Source organism: Atheta coriaria, unplaced genomic scaffold, assembly GCF_025399875.1.
Source record: "Atheta coriaria isolate IRGN ID8LTWV9N9 unplaced genomic scaffold, Caltech_Dcor_3.1 hic_scaffold_7_pilon, whole genome shotgun sequence".
Classification (NCBI taxonomy): domain Eukaryota; kingdom Metazoa; phylum Arthropoda; class Insecta; order Coleoptera; family Staphylinidae; genus Dalotia; species Dalotia coriaria.
The window spans coordinates 9,575,953-9,597,168 of NW_027045449.1; the positions used below are offsets into that span (position 1 = coordinate 9,575,953).

A 21,216-nucleotide genomic window follows, 5' to 3' on the forward strand; every position below is an offset into this window, starting at 1 on the left:
TCGCCCGAAAGTAGGTTAGACAAATATTATCATAGGAAAATAACATTTACTCTTCAATCGCGCTTACGAAGGCGTCGAATCGCGCGTCCTGTTCGTTTAACTCGTGTTTCGTCTCGAGACATACACGTAATTCCGTCTCCGCGATTGTCGTGCGCATTTTCACGCTGCCGACGACGAAAATTGTGATTCAATCGCCTTGTGTTCTTTTTCCCCGCACGCTGAATGGTGAATTTATATTCGAAATGTTTATATTGAAAACATCATTGCGTCTCTTGCGCTGTTTATACTTTGAACAAGTAATTATGTGTGTCTTGATTGATGCTTTCAGGTCTGATTGATAATCCCGTTCGGAACATGCAAAATTAAAGGTGAAAGCGCGCGAAATGAAGAATTTTATAACTTCATGCAGCGCGCATTAAATATAAAAAAAACGAGCCTTACAGAGCAGTAAAGGCAATATTAAAATTAAACCCGCTTGCAGCCGTTGCCTCATCGCCTTATAAACATGCAAATCAATGAAATCGTTGGTAGTTTGCATTAATTAGGCGTGCGCCGTACCGTTTACAGCTTGTTTCTCTCTATAAAATGGAGAAAAAAAATTGGAAAGACATCGAACGCGCGCGCATACGGCTCGGCCTGGTTAAGACTCAAGACTCATCTTGATTTATGAACTAGCATGACATTTTCTTACGGTTGTGAAGTTATAAAGCGCATCGTGATTGATGCAATCGCCGGTTTTGCCTAAAAATGGCAAACATTGAACAAATATGAAACAAATGCACGCAGAGAACATCACATCTGTAAATGTTGTAAATATAAAACCGTAGAGGAGTATATGTGATGAGTGAGTAGTGTTTGGTCGCACAATTCGCGGCGTTTTCGTGTTGTGAGCGCGCGCTTGAGATGACATTAAATGACATTAAAACACTTTCGGATTTCACATAAAAATAACTCGTTTTCTACCGGATGATGCGACAAAATGCAGCATTACTACTGCGCGGCGTTTATGGTGTTTATAAAAACATGCCGTGCTGGATTTATCACCAGCGCTGAATTACGACATTAAAATGGTTGCATGCGGTGGTATTCACGGTGACACATTGACGCCAATAATTAAACAATGGGTGATCTTATAAACCTTCGTTTTTATACAAATAGCACGTTTCTATGTGTAATTCATTGTTTTCCACTTTAGATATGTAATCTTTGTAATCATCCCCCATTTTAAAAACATTGTTTTCCACATCGTGGTGTGAAAAACACTTTACTGCGGAGAAAACATTTTTTACCCAAAATTTTTACAAGAAATATCATTTTGCGACTGAAGATAAATATTTTTGCTACTTCCACCTATAAAATGACAGTTTTTTCACGGTTTTGAGACACAAAAAATGGTACATTAAATACAGGCGGCCCTAGGCCGTGACTAAAGTACTTTAGCCACGGGTTTTAGTCATAGGATGGAGCTGTTTTCCAAATTGCGGTATGAAAAATACTTTACTGAAGAAAAAAACATATTTTACCACAAAATCTCCGAATTTTTTACATTCTACGAGTCGAAAACACAATTTTCAACTCATTGTTTTTTACACTAAATGTATAATTTACTTTTTTCAATAGTTCCGGATGAAATTCCTTTCTGAACTTTTTTCGTCCAAAAAAACAATTGCTATTGTATTTCGCTGATGATATATATCAACAAATCGATTGACTTTACGCGTTTTACGTGTAGCGCCTTTATTGCCGCATATATAATAATTCCCGGTATAAAACAATGAATTATAACGCTCTACTCAACCGGTGCGCGAGTGCAAAGCGTCATTTTTGTGCCCAGCCTCTGCAAGTCGTTCGCTGCTCAACTGCGCGAATCCATAAAGTTATTTATCGTTATAACAATGGCCTATTGGATATCGGCAATAAATAAATAATGTTGTACAGCAAAGCTACTTGGCGTTCTGGTGTGCTTGCTGGTGCGATGTTGGTATTAAAGCGTCGTTAACTTGAGGATTAGTGGCGGCGCCAGAGTTTCTTAAATCTTAGAATCACGTTGTTGTAAATAAAATAAAACAAGATTTTCATACAATACATACAATATTGTGATTTAAGATAATAATAATTAACATTTTGATTATTTTTGCTTGAAAAACACATTAAATCTGAATTTCCGCGTCGTCTGCGTTGAATGGTGTCGTTTGGGAGTACAAACGTCATGTTAATTCATCAATGAATGCGCATGTGAAGTAATGCGCCTTGATGAAATTCATGAAGCAGCCAAGAATGAAAACGCCTCGCCCGAATTCGCGCGCTGCGCTCTTCTCTCGCGTATGGCGCGGTGCGCGTATGAGCGTGCTCTTTAACTCGTCCATTATGCTCGCGAACGGACGCGCTATTACGTCCATTACGTATTCATAAAATTTGCTCATTTCAATAACGGTCCATAAATCAATTGGCATTTATCGATGGCTGCCGCGCGCAATTATCCACATCCAATGCGCATTGTCTCAGAAAAACGCGGCGTGCTTCGAAACTTGAAACGTAAACGATGCAAGAAATGTTTAATGAACGCACCGGGTCTAGAATGCGCGTATATTTACGACGTAGAAAATTCACTCGCCACGAGCACAAGCAACACGAGAAGTAGAAGGAGGATTTTTTGTATATTTTCAATTTCGCGTCATTTTAGAGCTCTAGCACGTTAATTACACGTGCTGAGGGATGATTTTTCTTTTTCGACTGGACATAAAACCTTTTCGAAACGACAGCAATTATTCCCAAGCAACAATTAACCGAGCTGTATGTGTGCACATATGTTTGCAGCGCAGCGGTGGTAAAAACTAATTGAATGACCGCCGCTCGAATGGGCTTTAATGTCTAATGGCTTGTTAAATTGCGAGATTTAAATGAAGCATCGTTTAGACGGCGTGCCAATGAGCAGTTATAAGCGATTTAATTGCGAATATTAGCTATGTTTGAATAGTTGAGATGTGAATTTCGAGAGGTATTCATGTGATGCGAGGAGTACTTTCAAAAGTAGGTGGAAACCGCCGCCAATTGCAACTTGGGAGCTACTTTTAAGTCTTCGATACGTCTTGGCTTTTGATCTTTTTCAATTCGGAATATTCTCATGAAATTTGAATTTAATCATCTACATACCCGTATCTATAGAACAAGTTTTGAAAAAAGGAAAAATTCAATGTCAAGGTTTTAATTTTTTTATTTCTTATCCCTTTCTATTAATTTTATCTCCGGGTGAATTTCTACTTTTCTATTTTTATTCAAATTTCGATTTTGAAGGGTGCATTAACACGATGTGTTGAATGATACTGGACAATCAAGTTGCTTGGCATCCCCCTCGATGTGTGTTGACGCCGTTGACCACGAGGGGGATGCTGCGTGGACCAGCTGGTGGCCACTTTTCTTCTCTTCTTCTCTGCTTCTTTTGAGACCCTTTTCCTAATGTTATATCGTTACTCACTCCTTGCAAACTCGCTCAAAAAAGACACGTTTCTGTCTAATTCAGTTTAGACTTTTTAAAAAAAATAAAAATAAAAGTTTTCCTCCGCGTTTCGTGTGTGAAACTTTCTTCTCCTTTGGTGGAGATGTGTGCTGTTGGTAAACACACACGCTAGTTTTAAGTAAAACTCAAACAAAAGCGCGCAGCGCCTTGGAAAGAGTTGGTTAGTAGTTGGGAGCTATCTCGTCGCCACGGCGTGAATGCGAAAGCTTTCGCCGTTCAATCGAGCTTTCCGTGGGTTTTCACAACTTTTCCCCCGCCGAGAGAGGAGGAGAGTGCGTGTGTTTTAGTTGGCTCGCCGCTATATTCGTTCGTTAATCTTTAGAATCGCGAGTTTTGTCCCGTGTGGAAGTTTTGGTGAATTTGTCCGCGGCATTGTTGTCGACGACGACGCGGCTTTATTCCACTTGTGGCATTATTATCGTAATGGGAAGCGGGTAATACCCGACTGCAAAAAATACCAGCGGGGAAAACAAAAGCGACACCCACTGAAACGGCGTTGAAATGTAACCATCCGCTACGCGTCCTCTTCTCAACCCTTTTATTTAGCTGGGAAATGGCTTGGTTTTGAATTATTGTTGCGTTTTTCATTTATTCTCTGCATGTTTCGTCCGCAATTTGCCACGTTTTTTGTTGTTGTTGTTGTTGGTGAAAACGTCGAATGCGAATGCGAAAAAGTTTGTGTTTGTTTGGACGCGTACGTTGTAGGTTGTAGGTACGCCTTCGTACACTCATTCATTGTAATTGCCTCGTGCTTTGCTCCAGCAGCAGTGCGGAGCAGCGAGACGCAACAAGTTATATTCCTATATTCCTCTCTGCGCGCACAGCTCTCTCGCATAGAGCTCTATAGCTATCGCTATCCCGCGGCGTCGCCGTAGGACAATATAATATCAGCTCAGACCTGATTCAATCCAGGGTAACGTTCGATTTAATCCTCATTATAATACGCACCTTTATCTACGCGTAAGTATAAACAATTAGGCGTAATGAGATCAATGGAGAAATGGTGTAAATCAAAATTTAATTTTTAACTTTTATTTTTTGTTTTTTTGTTGGTTTCCTGTGGATTAATGAATATATTGAGTTGTATTTATGTTCGTGTGCATTCTGTATGCGCAATAAAAATGCGTTATATTTTAATTTTATCTTATCGGCCTTTTCCGACCACTTGCTTGATGGTAGACCCCAGGAGGCTTATCGCGCCAGCACCCGAGCTTCAAGCTGGTAAAACACAACTTGCGCAAACACAAAACACGCGCGCAACAACCGCACCGGAGGCGTCACTCGGCGCTCATATCGCTTTGCGCTGGCATCACATTGTGAAAACAATCAATTTTCGCCGAATTGTGCTTGTGCAGGGCATGACTTGGCTTCCGTTTGTGTTGCCATTATCAGTCACAATGGCGCGTACAGAGAACAGCGTAAAACAATATGTTCTTTAGTTACGTTTACGCCGCAATTTGTAAGAACAAAAATTTCATTTTCATGGGAAAATTGGAAATTCCTACCGTTTCATTTGGTATTGGTCATGAAGTCAATATTTAATTTTTGAGAAAAGAAAGTTATAATGATGAAATTTGTACAATTTGATTGATTTATATTAATTTTCTCGTTATAGCAGTACAGTTTTTCTGTGTAACGACAAAAATATTTTAATTTCTAGCAATTATGTGCTCGAATATTTTTTCAAAGACATGACATCGATGGTAACATTTGAAATATTGTTGTAATTATGATCCCAACATCCCTAAAAATTGCAATGCAAATTTCTATAACTTAAGCACGATTTATCAGCTAATTTGTTGGGGTGCACGTTGCGTTACAACAAAATCATTTAAACATAACACAAGTGAATACAACTGAGCGACGCGGAATTCATATTTAGACTTCAGGAAATATTTACCGGCATTTTTACAAGTGTAATTGAGTTTATAATCAGCTTACAAAGATTAAACAGATGGCAATCCGCGTAAAATCCCAATATTTGGTTATTTTTTATTTTTCGTTAGTCCTGAGTGAAAATATACAAACTTTTGCATTAAAAAAGTCTTTTGTAGTCAATTTATATTTAATTAAGAGTAATTAATCCGTGTTTTATTGTTTAAATACTTTTTTATCAATATTTATCCATGATTTAATCAAAAATTAAAATTCTGTTGTATTTTATATCTCAAGTTATAAATATATAATCTTACTGTTTCTGAAAATGGCACCGCAATCACAATCAATCGCAACAATGTCATCTCTAACGAGAACTCGTCGCGTTTGTAACGATTTGTAATGAGTTATCGACGCGCGCGACTACTTTCCAAATCGTGCGCCTCGCGCGCGCATTATCCGCGAAGATTGATTGTCACTGAGCTGTGTGTTTCATGCGTCATCTTTCCATTCGATAAATTAATGCGATTGTTAGCATCTTACGCGTACAAGACATGTACACGCCGCCAGAATGCAGCCGCGCTGTGAGCTGTGATCTAGTGTTTGCTTTGCTATGCGAGCGTTTCTGGTAAATAGGATGGATCGCGCGAAGAAGATGCTAAATCGTCGCGTATTAATAGATTCGCGCCGCCAACTTTAGCAGCCACTGCAAGAGAATGTAGTCACAATGTTGCATAACGAGAACATGGTGTGTATTCATTCGCTGCGATGCTTTTTTTCACCTCAAAAATAAATATTAATTGAGCGGTAATGAAGATTTAATTTCGTCGCAATTACATGATTGAAATGTTAATTGCGCAAGCATTATGCAGAATCATGCACTTATCGTCCGTGTATTAAAAATAAGCGCCTCATTTAATTAGCGACGAAAATAAATGCGAATTTATTGATAAATGCAATTAAAAGTGATCCGCAACAAGTGCAAAACAAAAATACGAGTTGCACGGCAACAGGCATTATGCAATTTTTATCTCTAATTAAATTTTATAAATAAACAAACAAACAAAATGTGATAATGGTGATTAATCTCTGGCTGGCTGGCTGTAACCGTGTGCAGCGACTGTGTTTGCTTACGTGTCTCGCCTGTGGGTTTTTATCTTGTCCAAATTTGCATTTTGAAAAATTAATTTTTTTTTCTCGCGGAATTTCATGCGAAAATTCCGGCTGGAATTCGTTGATGTAAGATTTTGTGCGGAGAGAAAACTCATATGTCGCGACTTGCAAGTGAAATGAAGTACGGCGCGCAGCGCGGAGTCGAAGAGAATGGGCTAAAGTTGAAGTTATGCGAAGAAGCGAGCGCGCGCTTGACTCGCAGCGCGCCGCGAACGAATATTCGACTCGACTACCAGCCATACTTTACTATATGAGTGCGAGTGAGCTGTTAGATATAGTTTTTAGGTGAGTGTGATAGGGAGGGAAGAAACGCGCGCGCCTCGCGGTGCGCGGTCGCGCGGCGTCGCGCTCGCTCGCGCTCGGTCGAGACGCGAACGCGCTCGAACTGCACGCCGCGCAGCACCGCCAGCCAGCCGCCGGTGCGCGAATTCCGTCGTCAGTCCCTCGCCTACCGCCAGACCGCTTAGCTTGCCCGCTTTTCGAAATCAGTCAGTGTCTCTGTACCGAGGCGTGTGCACCACACTCTTTGGTCGTGTGCGCTACCAGCCCCGTGTGTCGTTGTTGTGTTTCCAACACGCACCATCGTTACATTCGCGGTGTGCTACAACGAGGAATAACCAACCACCTGATTGGCTATCTTGATAAGCGACGCCGAATATCACTAGTAGTGCGTCGGCAAACCGAAACGAAAACAAGCGCGTCGCCGCTGCGTTTTGTTGGTTCTTTGCGAGAGAGCGCAGGAAATCTTTTGAACTTAAAAAAAAAAACTTTGTGTGCGAGAGGATCACGACGTTTGTGTTAAGTTCCTTGGGAAGTTTACTATATCTCCAACAATCTATACGAAGTGAGTGCGCACTCAATGTGCAAAAATTGTTATTCTCTTCTTTTTTGTTTATTTTGTGTGCCGTTTGTTTCTGATTTGTGTGCCGAACATGTTTCATCGTGTCGAGCGTACACGCACACGTACGTTATGGATTATTTTCCTATCATTTTTTTATTCATCATCTGCGTATATGTTAACGTAGGATATTTATTGCTTCGAAACGCACACAGAGTGCAAACAGCGATTTTGAAAAATATTACTACACAAACAAATATGTGTGTGCGAAAGTGTGACGGCTTGATTTTGAGGCTGGGAACAAGTTGTGACAGTGTTTTTTATCAAAAAATTATCGCTTCCTCGCCCAGAACGCAAACTGATAGCGCAAAGCGAAAGACAAATAAAGGAGGGTGATAGTACACGACTAACATTTGATTATTATTTATTACTGCACGCTGCAAGCGCAATATTTTATTTTATTTTATTCAAATATTCGATTTCTCTCTGCGGCTTGCAATGATGTAATATTTTATTAATAGAATTGTTATGTGCGGTGTTAAGCGTCGCGGAAGTTCTTGTGCCTTGCGGTATTTTAACGAGGAAAACCACAAAAACGCCCGAAAACAAAGAGAAGAAAAAAAAAACGCGTAAAACACGGAAAATAGGCTAAGAAACGTGCGAAAAAAATGCGGCACGTATCATCATCCATCGGTCCACTTTATACCTCCCATCAATCCATCAATAAATATGTTGGGGTTTTATTATTGCGATATTTTTTCACGTTTTATTGAGAGACATATTGAATTATTTTACGTATTCAGATTTCACGGCTTTTCTTTTCGCTTGTTTTGCGTGAAGATATTGATATATTATAATACTTTTACTGGAAAACATAGAATTTAATCCGATGTGATATTTGATATCGCAGTATAGCTAAAGCCAACGTTGTTGGTTGGAGTCATAGATAATGTGATATTCTAGTTGCCTTATTAGCTTGATTTCGTGCGCGCTCGAATTTCTTATTGGACTGAATTGGACTGGAATAGATTCGCCGCTGCTTGTCTGCGCTGTGAGTGGAATGTATGTGGAATGCGTGTGTGCAGTACTTTTCATCATATCGTTAATTGTTCCCGTGTCGTGTTGTTGCGCCCGGCGCGCTCATAAAAACGCTACTGGCCGGCGGTAGCCGAGGCACAATTAAATAATAAATATTTTAATTGCGTTGTGTGTGCGCGCTCGGGCGCGCCGCCGCCGCCGTTTTAATGTGTTTTTAGGTAAAAGATCTCGTAAAAAGCAGCCATTGGCGCGAGCGGAGAGAGTCACAGTCTCTGCCGCTGTACGCGAGTATTTGCAGGCAAATATGACATAACAGTGCAGCGTGCAGTGAGCAGCAGCAGCATTTTCGCTCTCCTGCAGTTGTGTGTTTTGTTTCGTCTCGTATCGTTGGATGTGGCTTGGTTTGCTGCCTGGCGTGTTTTATGTCGTACTATTACGCTTTACACGGTTCCATACTCGATTTTCTATAGTGCTTGTGTTGTTCTTGGGTAGGTTGAGGTTGAAGGCTCGTTGGCTTCGCCACCGGTGTGGGCATAATGCTCACTCGTTGCTCGCTCGCGCGCGCCTCATGAAAAACTCGCGAGTCGCGCATTTGTGTTCATTCTCTCGAGTATACCATACCTCGTCGCTCTATGTTGTGTGTGTATACGTATGGCACCGATAGCGAGCCGGGTTAATGATTTAATCCAAGGTTTCCAGCGTGCACATTGTGCATATACGCTAAGGTTTTTCTTGGCTAATTAGTACGATTACACGTGTGCTGCTTGTGCGGAATTTTTGCCTAATAATCGTATGCGTCTAATTTTATTGGTCAGTGTCATTAATTATTTTACGCGAGCGCGAGCGCTGTCATAACAGCAACGTTTCGCCATTCTTTTAAGTCATTTGTGAGTTGTGCGGCTCGTCGAAATATGGGGCGATAACGCGACGATACAAACAAACGACACACAACGCACACCGGGCTCTCTCAGGGCGATAAAAACGACATTTAAAACGCCGGCGACTTAAAAAATTATTATGCGTCGCACACATTTCACGTTTTTTTTTCGTCTTTATTTTTGTGTTTCCATCTTGCCCTCGCTGTTTTTCGCTGGGCGAGCGCTCGAAAAATTGTAATTAGTCAAGTGGAGCGGTCGCTTGGGCCGGAGTGCTGATACGTTTAAAGATAGCGATGCGTCCGCACAATTTAAATCACCTAAACGTATATCAGTCAAGTTACAACGGCTTTTTTTCTGGACTTTGCGCGGAGGATGTTAAAAAATAATAAACATGGATATTTAAAGAATTTAACTTTTTTCACATACGACATAAATTTTTTATCTTTTTCTGGTTAAATTTTAAATTAGCACGTTTTGTGTATAAGAAGAGTATTTTGTGCGAAGATTATACAAAGAAAATGCGTTGCGGGCGAGGAAAGGGTGAAATTGTCTTGCGTTCGCCCAGTGTGCCCGTAAAAGAAGGGGTTGGCTGCACCGGTCGGAGGGAAAAGTGAAATTTAGTGCGCGGCGCTCTTGCTGCGAGTATAATCAGTAAAGTTTCGAGTATATCTGCAGACGCACTGGTAAGCACTCGAATGGGAATTGGAGAATTGGCGGATTGCGCCCGCGAAAAGTTCAGGTTCACGTCGAGTTTCAAGCAAAGAGCCGCGTATTAAAAATGTTCCTTTTCATTACTCGGTCGGCGCGCGATTACCGCTTGAGACGGCGGCGGCAGCGGCGGCAGAGGCAAAAGAGTTTTTGCCCCCACGTATATACTTACTTTACTCTCTTGTGCTTCTTCGCGCCGGCTCGCGTTTTAATTGTTTCCTTATTTCCCACGGATTTATAGCGCCATCGATCCGTGCATTATATTCCGAGAGCGGTCCTTTTTGCGCGCGGGCGGAGGTGGGATGGAGGTTCTATTAAGTCTGCAAATTGGACGATAATTTAGCCGCTAGAATGCCTTCGTAATTAGTTTACTCCGCGAGGCAATTTTTATCCGGCTTAGATTTATCAATATAATTTAATCAGAGGGATTTAGATTTTTTTGCAATGCTTCACTTAAATTGCCATTAAAATCCAGTAGAATAAAAACAAACATTCAAAAATACATTTGTTATTTGTCCGTACATGCTGTGACATATTTATTAAAATAATGATCGATTTCGTGTTGTGTGTGTTGTGTGCACTGACGTATTTGCTCAGCGCTAATATCGCTAAACGATTGTTAATCATCGAATAATTTTTATTAGCGCCATTATGCCCGGCGCGGGCCACACACTATACGAGTATCTGGCGTCGGCGTCGGTGTGTGCGATTGTCACTCGATCGACAAACACACAGCGCCGCGGATGATATCGACACGCACGTCAACCCAGCGCGGAGGACGGACGCGCGTTTGCAACATGTCGACCTGCTTTGGCTCGGTTTAATTAAAATCGCATACGAGCCATTTGTATGAAATGCGCGCGCGAAACGTATGTATACGCGCGGGGGGCATTCGGAACAACAACAACATGATGGTGGCGCACGCAGTGGCGTCGAGATAAAATTATAATTAAAATGACAAAATCCAATTTCACACAACAATGCGTCGCAAATCTATAGCTCTGGCGCGGCTCGCGCGCGCACGAACGCAAGAGTAGTGGCGGATAGATTCGATGCGAAAGCCGCCTCCAAGTTATCTGCGTTGCAAGTTGCAAATTTCGCCGCCCGCCACTCGTGAATATATCGGGGATATAAACGCGCTCGACGATGCGAACAGCTTTCACTCGTCTCTTATCATTTATTGTTCGGGAAATTCGGACTCTGGCTATGACTTCAACACAGATTCCAACGCACGAATGGTAAAAATTAAGCGGTTTTTTTGAATTCGCCGCCCGTGTACATTTTTTTATGCTTTCCGAGCAGATTTATCCGGAAGCTGAAGTACATGTGTGCGTGAATATTTCACGCCGATGAATAAATGAAAAAACTTATTTATGTCTGGAGTGTGTGTGGTGCGTGCGTGAAAAGCGTTTTCTATGGAGAAGGTCCACGAAGTGCGGTAACCGTGAGTGAGTGCTCCAAATGAAATTATTTAGCCTTAGCATACACGGTGGCGGCGGCGCGGCCTAGCGCGACGTACAAGATTTTCCCATCATCCGAACATCCATCCGGGGTGGTGGTGGATCCGTACTTGCGTGGGTGCTTTTTCACGTCTTCGGAATTTTTTTTTCTTCATCTTAATCTTAGCTTACGACACACGTCACAGGTCGCTACAGCTACAAACTTGTAACTTGTGTACAAAGTTGAGATTTATATTTAAACTTTGCGTTTGATTTAAACTTAAAATTTGTGTGTGTGTGTTTTTAATTTGAATGAAAGTGAGTTTTGTATAAGTCAAGGACAAATGAGTTTGCATTAGTGCTGCTGCTGCCGGTGCCGTGGCGAAAAGCAAAGAAATGCGATTTAAATGATGCATGCGTTGCGTTTAACAATACTGTGCTTAGTGCTTAGCCAAGAAGCCAAAGCCGCGACACGCCATTCGACAATTTTCCTTGGATTTTCCTTCAACTTTGCTCGCGCACAACATTGTTGTCGGCGCTGCCAGAAACATCACAAGCGCCTCGCATTTTGGCTGCCGGTCTATTTATTTTGCATTTGTTTACGTTGCTACACGACTTTCACACTTAACGTGTTCATGTAATCGCGCGCCGCCGCGGATAACAAGGATTTATGTGAGTCATTTTCGGGTACAAATCGTATTTTTAATTTTCGTGCGCTGTTTTCGCTAATGCCAACGGCAATAATTCTAATGCGACGCACAATCGCTTGCGCTGTAATTAGGCATTATGATGATGTGTTTGTGTTGTATTGGTTTATTTCTATGTGTGTGTGTGTGTGTGTCTATTCTGTTCTGAGCAGTATGATGAGCGCACGACGCTTTCGCTCCGCTTCATTAATTATTCACAAACTTGTGACTCACATCGTGATGTCGCTGTTGAACTGTTTATTTTATGCATGCGGCGATTATGCGACGCTATTACTCCGGCGCTCTGGCGTTTGCATATCGCATTCGCCGCTGCAGTTTCCGTGGATTTATCATTTCATCTTTGTGCGCGCATCTACAAGCTTCGAGCACTCTTTTCAGAAAAATTACGCCGTGTAACGCCGGTTCGTTTACATGATTAAAAATTGTGAGCATAAAAATTGAAAAACGCTACTCGTCGCTCTGTTTGGTTCGTGAGCAGCAGCGCGGTGCGATAAGTTTATTTTTAGGCGTGTGATAATGCACAACAGCGACACATAACTTGTGCGCTAGACATGGTCAAGGCCTTGCTCACCTACATCGCTCATCGCATCGTCGTCACGCGATTAGCATTTTAATATCGCACAATTGAAAAATAAAAAACGCCACACATGTGGGTGTGTGTGTGCGCGGAGCGTTTGCACCCATTGCCACGTTGTTGTTAATTTATGAATCGAATTAAGCGCGGCATTGACAGCCTTGGAATTAATTTGGATACCCGCAGAATAGCGGAAGGCGACCAAATTCAGATTTATGAGACGTCCGACGAGCAATTGTGCGCCGCGCTCTTGCACTTTTGTTTTGACCAGGCGGGCGGAGGCATCATCCATTTGTCGTAATTTTTTCATTTACTACGCGACGCTTATGTAATTTTTGCGCTTCCCACACGCAAATGGGACTTGATTCTGGCGCACCGAATTACGTACGCTGGTCGTGGCCTCGTCAATGATATCATCATTATTCGTTTTGTGTGTTTGTGTGTGTGAGGAGGAGGCACCATCGCGCGTTTACAGTTCACACCAGCTGAGATCAAGTGGGCTATAAAAAACCGCGCTATTAGTATAAAAAGTGCGGTTTTTCTATTTTCGACGCACGCCTATGTTAGAAACGCTCTCCGCGCACTTTGAATATCAAATAAATGTTGGATTTCATGCGCGAGACTCGCGCCACGAATAGCGCGAAAACAATAAACATCGTATATTAGGATTAGGATGAATTGTTGATGAGTGAGTCATGTTTTTATTTAATCACATCACACATTTGTCATGCTCTTAGCCATTGCATTATTATTAGAAAATTGCCGCATGCTTGCTTTTATTTTAATGTTTTAATCGCTTTTAATGCAATTGTTTATAATTTTGTGCTATTTACTCTATTTTTCCATCTTGCTTTCATTCTTTGTGTTGGTCTATTATGTAGATTAAATTATCGGCTAGTTAAACCTTCTATTTCTAATTGTATTTCGCTTTATTTGCAGAATTTGCGCCGTCGAGTGCAAGAAGCAGACGCAGTGCCAGAGTAGACAAATCTATCTCTCACACGCATCCTCCTACGCCGGCCAAGCAAAAAGCAGTAGAAACGCACTCTCTGGGCTTGTTGCGTGTGTGTTGTGAAACCAAGCAAACCAAAAACTAAGCGAATCCAACAATGCGCTAGCTTCTTTCTCTATATATCTTATCTCGATCGAACACAAACCAAAACTACAACAACCAACAGACAACAACAAAAACAAGCCGCTTCGCTTCGCCTTCCCGCTTTTACATAAACTGCAAAACGTTGTTTTGTTTCCCTCAATATCTGATTGAGTATTAATTGCATCTATCAGCATCTTAAACTCTCTAGTGCTCCACACCGCTTGCGAACGGATACGACCGAAACGTGCGCGCGCAACATGAACAGTAATTGTTGATACTCGTCAAAGACCACCCAAAACTCTACCCCCCTCTTACCCACCACCCCCGAATTTGATTGTTTATCACATATCGACGGAATATTGTATACAGTGCGCGTGTTTCTTCGTTCTGACCCCCCCTCCACTTTTGAACCCCCGCGGAGAATCATTTACTAGCGAAGCGTTTTGATTTGGAGCGCGTAAGATGGCAATGGTGAATATGAATAATCTGCTGAACGGCAAGGACTCGCGCTGGCTGCAGCTGGAGGTCTGCAGGGAGTTTCAGCGTAACAAGTGCTCCCGGCCGGACACGGAGTGCAAGTTTGCTCATCCGCCGGCGAACGTCGAGGTCCAGAACGGCAGGGTGACCGCATGCTACGACAGTATCAAGGTGAATATGAGATATTATTACTTTTATTAATTTGCTCTCTCTGTGTGTGTTTAATGTGATATTTATGTGATGTGCAAGTGACGCGCGTGTTGTACTTGAATGTACATAATCGATCAAAACCTGCCTCATATGCATATTTAGAGGGCGGTTGATATTCGCGGAAAGCTCGAAATTGTGTTTATCCAATATTTGTACGGCGTATACATACATTACATACGGATGGAAGTGTGCTGTGATTGTGCCTTCGGCGCGAAAGCATCTCTTTGCTTTGCATTACTCTCCTATTACGCGTGCACCTTCGTGACAGCCAGATACATATTCATTCATCCATCCATCCATCGCCCTCGATTCGGGCGCACACTAGGCGTATAATGTCGCCATTAAAAAGTTCAAACGGACTGAAAACTCCAACTCCAACTCTAAACTCGTGAAGTGATGTATGTCAAAATAGTTTTTTTTTTCTGCTGCTGCTGCTTTTCTGTTTCTTCCGGTTTGTAAGTTGGTTGGCAGACGTCGTGACCCAGCTTTGATGTTGTTGATGTTGGAACACTTTGTATGAGCACATTATCACTCATACTTGTTGTAGTTGTGCGCGCGCGCGGTGCACACGCATATTATCAGCCGGTGAATGGTGGAGTAAATGGGAACATTGAAATTATAATCCGCCGCCGTTGATGACATTACCCGAACAATACTTGTCACTGTCAGCCATATTTCCTCGGTGCGCTCGCGTATAATTTGATATATCGCTAAATTGGGAAGCATCAGACTTATTGTTCGGCGCGTGTTTGGCATTCGGGCGCGGCGCGCGTTGCGATGCGCTAGACATTTCCGACGAGCAAGAATTTTCTTCTTTGGCTGTGGTACTGGTAGTTGTGCGGTAGGAGTATAAGTGTGTGTGTGTGTGTGTGTGCGTCGAGATGCCTTGTGTCGTCTGTCAGGTTTGCGCTCGCCTGCGGCCTGAAGCGGAGAGACGATTGCGCGTCTCTGTATCAATTAGCGCGCAGAGCGCGCTGGCGAACGCGGCGCGTATCGTTTTATTAATCGCGTAATTGCTCCCTCTCTAGTTTGTTAATTATGTCGAAGTGGCTCTTTAATTAATAGCGGTTTGGTGCGGTTCGTGCTACCGCTCTATTCTTGATACGAGGCGATTGAAGTGAATTTTGTCACACATTTTATGCGTTTCGAATAATTTTCATGCTCTGGTGACATCAATTTTTATATTCTCGTTTTGAAAATCGCTTTTTATTTTTCTGCTGGTGGTGGTGGTGGTGGTGGGTTTTTTTGCGAAGCTTTGGGGAGCTTTGCGTGGCGCGGCCATTAATTGAACTCGCTTCCGCGTTGTGTCATTTTAAATTTCCGATATTAACCGGATTAAAAGAGCCGCCGCCTCGCCAATCTAATGCCGCCTGCATGCCGCGCGCCGCACGCTGCTGGGCTTCGATACAATATCCAGGGAATATCGTGCAAACACGTCGATTTATCGCCTCGTGCACTTTGGACTGAAAAACGCTGAAATGTCGCCGACGTTGGCGCGTTCGCAATGACACGATACGCTTTTGCCCTTTGTAGAATAGAAGCAGGGCAAGGCGAGGCGCGCACACGATGAGGAAAAACAGTTTGATGCGAAAGTGCAAAAGAGATTCTGTAGACAATGTAATGAAGCCAATTCTATTATCCGCTCGCAGCTCATTTCATTATGATCCATCGATGGCAGCAGCGAGGGATGGCACCTCCACCAATCTTTATTTTTCTCTTTTAAATCACTATCGATGATGTGCCCGAGGCGTGAATTTACTCATTTCGCCAATGTCGATTGAATCATTTTTCATTTTACGAGGAGAAATCGAAAAAAATCGGGAAAAAAATAAAAATCACTGCATGAAAGTTTGTATCTATCTCTGTATGATTGAAGCAGCTGTTCTAATTTCTGTTTGTATATCGCGTATGAAAAGTTCCCCAACTTTCGACTTCCGCACACAGTTGCCACTATGCCGCCCGGTGGTTATGCGCTGCGTGCGCCCGCGTTCCCGAACCGCGGCGCGCTGTCAACCGGATATCCCAATATAAAAGTTTATTATTACATTACTTGATTACGGCATCACATGGCGTGTCGTGCCCCGTCCTCGTCGTCATCATCATCCTCGTTTGCTTTTGGAATTAAACGAAACTGCTTATTTAGTGACACAATTATGTCTGTCGCGGCGCTCGATATTTTATTCATCGATGAAAATCTGAATGCAGCAAATTGTGTGTACTTGAACAGAATCTGTTGTTGAGGAGAGATGCAGCGTGGGATGTAAATATTAATTATCGTTAATAATAGCCACGGCGCGATTTTCCAATGTCAATTTTCCGGCGTGTCGGCAGCGCGGTAATTTCGAATACATAAAATATATCATCAACGAAATTGATGGCTAAAAATAGTTGGATGTAAACTGAAATGCTGCATGTGTATATGGGTTTGGGTACGGCGAAGGAAAAAGCTTTTTGCTTAATGTTACAGCGTGCCTTTTTCCATTTTTCTATCGATAATGTCTGCGCTCTGCTATATCTATCCGATGGTTATCTGCGGAAATCGATGCGTGCAGATAGATTTTCGGGCATTGAAAATTCATCAAAACAACCACACAAAAGGAGCGCGCACGGAAAAGCACGCAGAACATGTTTTCAAACATTTTCATAGCGCACGCCAGCGCGAAGAAAAAGTGAACATTTTTATTAAAATGTTTTAACCACGCCGCACACACACACTCACACGCGCCCAGCGATCGATTTCTTTCACGAGTTTATAATCGGCTTGCTGTTTTCTCTCCCATGTACAATGAAATATGTTTGTGTGCGCTAAAGATTTGCCGGGAATGCGCGCTCGTGCATGTTCCATTAGCGATAATTGAGAAATATGCAAATTTCCATCCCGCTAGTTGGAGTTTGCGCTACACGCACTTGTACGCGACCCTTTTTTGAGCGTAATTCTCATCTAATCACAAGCATGCTGCGTGCGTGCATCGCGTCTGCGGATTAATAGCAGTAAAAGTTTTTTTTTGTTTTGTTTGAAACTCGGACTGCGGACGCGCGTCTTAACTTTATCCGGATGTAGACGAGTGAAATCTGGAGCTCCTCGCTTTGAGAGAGGTCTGGAGTTGTTGCTTGATCAATGTGTGTGCTCACAAACGCTTTCCCAGCGCGTCGTTTCGCTTTGATATCGAGTGTCGAAGCGCTGCCTTTCTGGTTTTGACACGGGCGGCAGTGGCGGTAGCCTAGTAACATAGACGTAGTCTACACCTGAGTAGTATGTGTGTGTGATGTTTGTGCAAAGCGTGATTCTATTTAGGCGCGACCTTGGTGCCGCGTCTCGGATGTCCGCCTCGTCCAACGCAACACACGCAGCATTATTACCGAACACGGGGCGAGGCCCCTATCAAACGGCAGTTGGTTCTCTGGTTCTCTCTGTGGCTCGCGAATTGTTTGCAGTTTGCGCGCACTGTGTCTTCGCGAGGACGTTTCGAGGAGGTGAAACCGGTCCAGGAAGGTCAGTCTGGAGAGACGCATATGTCTCGCTTCTCTGCGTCTCTTTGGCTCTTGGTTTTCGACCGTTGAGACTTTGCACACATTCTTGTGCGCTTTGCATTAACATTACTCAACCACAAACAAAAAAGTTTTGGTTTTTATTTGGTTGCTAGTTGAATTTTTGACTGGGATAAACACCTGTCGGTCCATTATGTTGCAGCGACACGCGCGTGCGAGACGAAAACACGCGCATTACGCGTAATTGCAATGAATTATAGCGAATTACACATTTATGCAGATGTGCACGTGTCTGCGCTGGCGATCGTGCAGCATCCAGTCTTGTAATGTCTTATTACGCGTGCCTTGCACAATGCGCCGGAATGCAGTTGCGTGATCGTTTAACTTTTATGCTTGGCGCGCTGCTTATTGATTGTTTGAGCAAAACGAGAGAAGAAAAAAAACAACCGAAACGAGTGTAATAAGAGCATATTTCTTATGTCTTTTGTTGTATGTGCGTGTTGTGTTTTTTTTTCTCGCTACGCCTGTGTTTGGGCAGTAGAGGCAAGCCGAAAGTTAAATATAGATGCTGTTTGGGCGCGGATGTGCATAATACAAGGAAAGAAAAGCTGCTGGTGAATGGAAGTGGGTGAAGATTTATAACGTTTATATTTAGCATCTCCTGCTGCACGAAAACGAATCGAAGACAACTGCCACCACCACCGTCGCCGCTGCCGCCGTATGAACGCATATTTTTCTTCTTTAGCGAATGTAAATGTAAGCCAAAAGCTCGACACTTGCGAGAAAAAGACGTGCGCACCGCGCGGCCTGCAAAAGGAACAAAAATTAAGGACGCTGTGCCTGTGCCTCTGCGCGCCTCCTCGTCGCGGCTAAATGGAAACGTATTGAATTTATCGACTGCAATATAAAAGCTAAATAAGAAATGAAACGAAACGAAACAATCGATTCGCCACATGGAACGCATGCAGATTGGCCACATGGCGTTCGCCGATTGCGCGCGCTGCAAACGAACGCGGCTAATAAATAAGCCCAAAGCGTCGTTTGCGACGAGCTTGGGTTTATCGACGCGCCAAGCAAGCAAGCAAACCGAAAGAAAACTGGTCTTTGCAGGTTGCTTTCGGGGCCGCTGAGCGCGCACGCCGCCGCGCTTCTTTCATTGTGCTTTTCGATGTGGATATGTGTCCGATGGTCGTGTCGGGTTTGGCGTTTCGTTTCGCGTTTCGCCTTTTCGAGATCATTAACCTTCGCCCTCCCACCTTTTAATGCCAAGATGCGGAGCAACAGTGCGGCGACATGCAACGGGCCCCGCGATACAATGCTTCATTTCGTTGGCGTTCTTCGCGCTCCTTTGGCAAACAGGACGGCCTTTTTCTTCTTCTTCCATCGCCGTAGCGGTAATAGCGCGCCAAACGCGCACATTGTGCAAGACTGCAATAATCGTAAATTATGAGCATCAATATGCGCTTTTCTTCATTAGTGCGGGTATGAAAACAATGGCGCGGCGTAAAAACGCGCGAAGCGTTGTATGCAAGAAGCAAAAATCCGTAATAATCCCGCTTCATCACGCCTTTGTGCGCTATTATCCTGTTAATTATCGCTTTGTACACGCATTGTGTTCACGTGGAAAAGTTTTCAAAACGGCGACGCCGTGAAGATGGTTTTTCTGCTCCACACGGCGCGATGAAGGGGTTGCTGGAGTGGTGCTGCGAGGGGTGAAAAACTGACTCTAACAACACTTTATTTCATAACAGCTAGTTGTCGAGTTGTTTTACCTTTGCGTGTTTATTTTGTGCTTTTTATTTGAAATAGTAAACCTTCGGAAATGTTGACGGTAAATTTGTGCTTCCACTTTATCTCAACAAATTTCATCTCTTTCGCCCTATACGTATATAGATATATTTCGTTGTTTAAGGGTTTTATATTTGTCGGGGAGCGTCGTTGGGTATCTCTGTAGATTTGAATTTAAAGCATGAAAAATACAACAAAGAGGCGCGCTGCTGTAAGTTATAGCGACGGCGGTGGCAGTCGTACATTTTTAAAATCAAGTGCGACAATGCGACAGAAGTAAAGCTCTGAAAGTCGAAGAAAGAAGCCAGCAGCAGTCGTAAAACCAAGGCGCGCGCAGTACGTGACGTTCAAGTGTATTTCTCGCTTTGGTCTTTCATATTTCGTTTGCGCTGGTTGCTTTTTCGACGATTCGATGTTTTGCCTTTCTCGCGCGCCCAGTGCTTTTTAAAAGTTATGACTATTGTTTTAAAGGTTCGTTTGTTTTCCCATTTCCATTTGTGGGTGTGTGCACCTCCACACAGTCAGTCCGGCGCTTTTTGTTTTATAGTTTTCAAAGCTGCAATCTTCGGCTACCTGCGCGTTGTTTTCGGTGTCTTGTTAAACACTTGTATAAATAACTCGCCGCTGCGGCGAGTCGCCCGCCGCACAGGTACACAATTTCGGCGTATTATGCGCTGCAAGTCTGCGGGGGCGGCGTAAGTAGATTAGCGCTCAGTGCTGTCGTCGTCTGCTCGGCGCGGCCCGCCCGCGCGCTCGAACGTGGCAACCCGACTAAACAAACAAGCTAAAAACTATATTTTCCTCTTGGCGTGTTCCCGCTCTCACTCACTGAGAGTGGCTGAGGCGGCAACCATGGCGCACGAAGTAAACAAACATTGCGGCAAACTGGGGGCGGCGCACCAAGATAGGCATAGTTTATGACGAGCCATGATAAATAACATGACGCGACCGAAACTGATGATGATGACTTTCTTTTGTTGTGTTTTTTTTTCATGGTGGTATCATAGTTAACAAAACATTTTCGGCTAAACGAATGGTTGGAATATCTGCGCGAACATTTTTCTTGCCACTTTCTTGTTTTCGGCAGCGCGAAAAGATGATTATTTGTGTGTGAGTGTAAAAACGGTCTTTGTTTAGCTCTGTTGGCTGTGGCATTTGGGTGGAAATGTTGCGGCAACTACCGCATTTGCGTGTTCAGCCGTTTGCCCTCCTGGGAGAGGGTTGAGCGCGCGCCGCCACCCCGTCGGTGGTGCGTGCTTATTAGCGGGCGCGCATATTACGTTTTGCATGCGAGTTGTCGGCGGCGAACTTTTCAGCTAGTATGGGTGTGTGTGTGTGTTGGTGTGTGGCCGTGACTCCATGACATCTTCATACGTTTTCGTTTGGGTACTATGCGCGCGGCACGACTT

At 43.3% G+C, this 21,216-nt stretch overlaps 1 protein-coding gene across 13 annotated transcripts in view; it reads left to right on the forward strand.

The window, feature by feature from the left end:
- Positions 1–21,216, forward strand: part of LOC135796282 (splicing regulator muscleblind) — a 116,986-nt gene that overhangs the window by 24,568 nt on the left and 71,202 nt on the right. For 2 of the 13 annotated variants that reach the window (XM_065308220.1, XM_065308223.1), the window contains exons 1-2: positions 6,969–7,409; positions 13,687–14,491. In XM_065308220.1, coding sequence (XP_065164292.1) covers positions 14,306–14,491 — 186 coding nt within the window. In that variant the 5' untranslated portion in view covers positions 6,969–7,409; positions 13,687–14,305. Of the gene's footprint in view, positions 1–6,966; positions 7,410–13,686; positions 14,492–21,216 lie in introns of those variants that run through there. The other 11 variants (XM_065308222.1, XM_065308218.1, XM_065308216.1 and 8 more) reach the window with 10 other exon arrangements.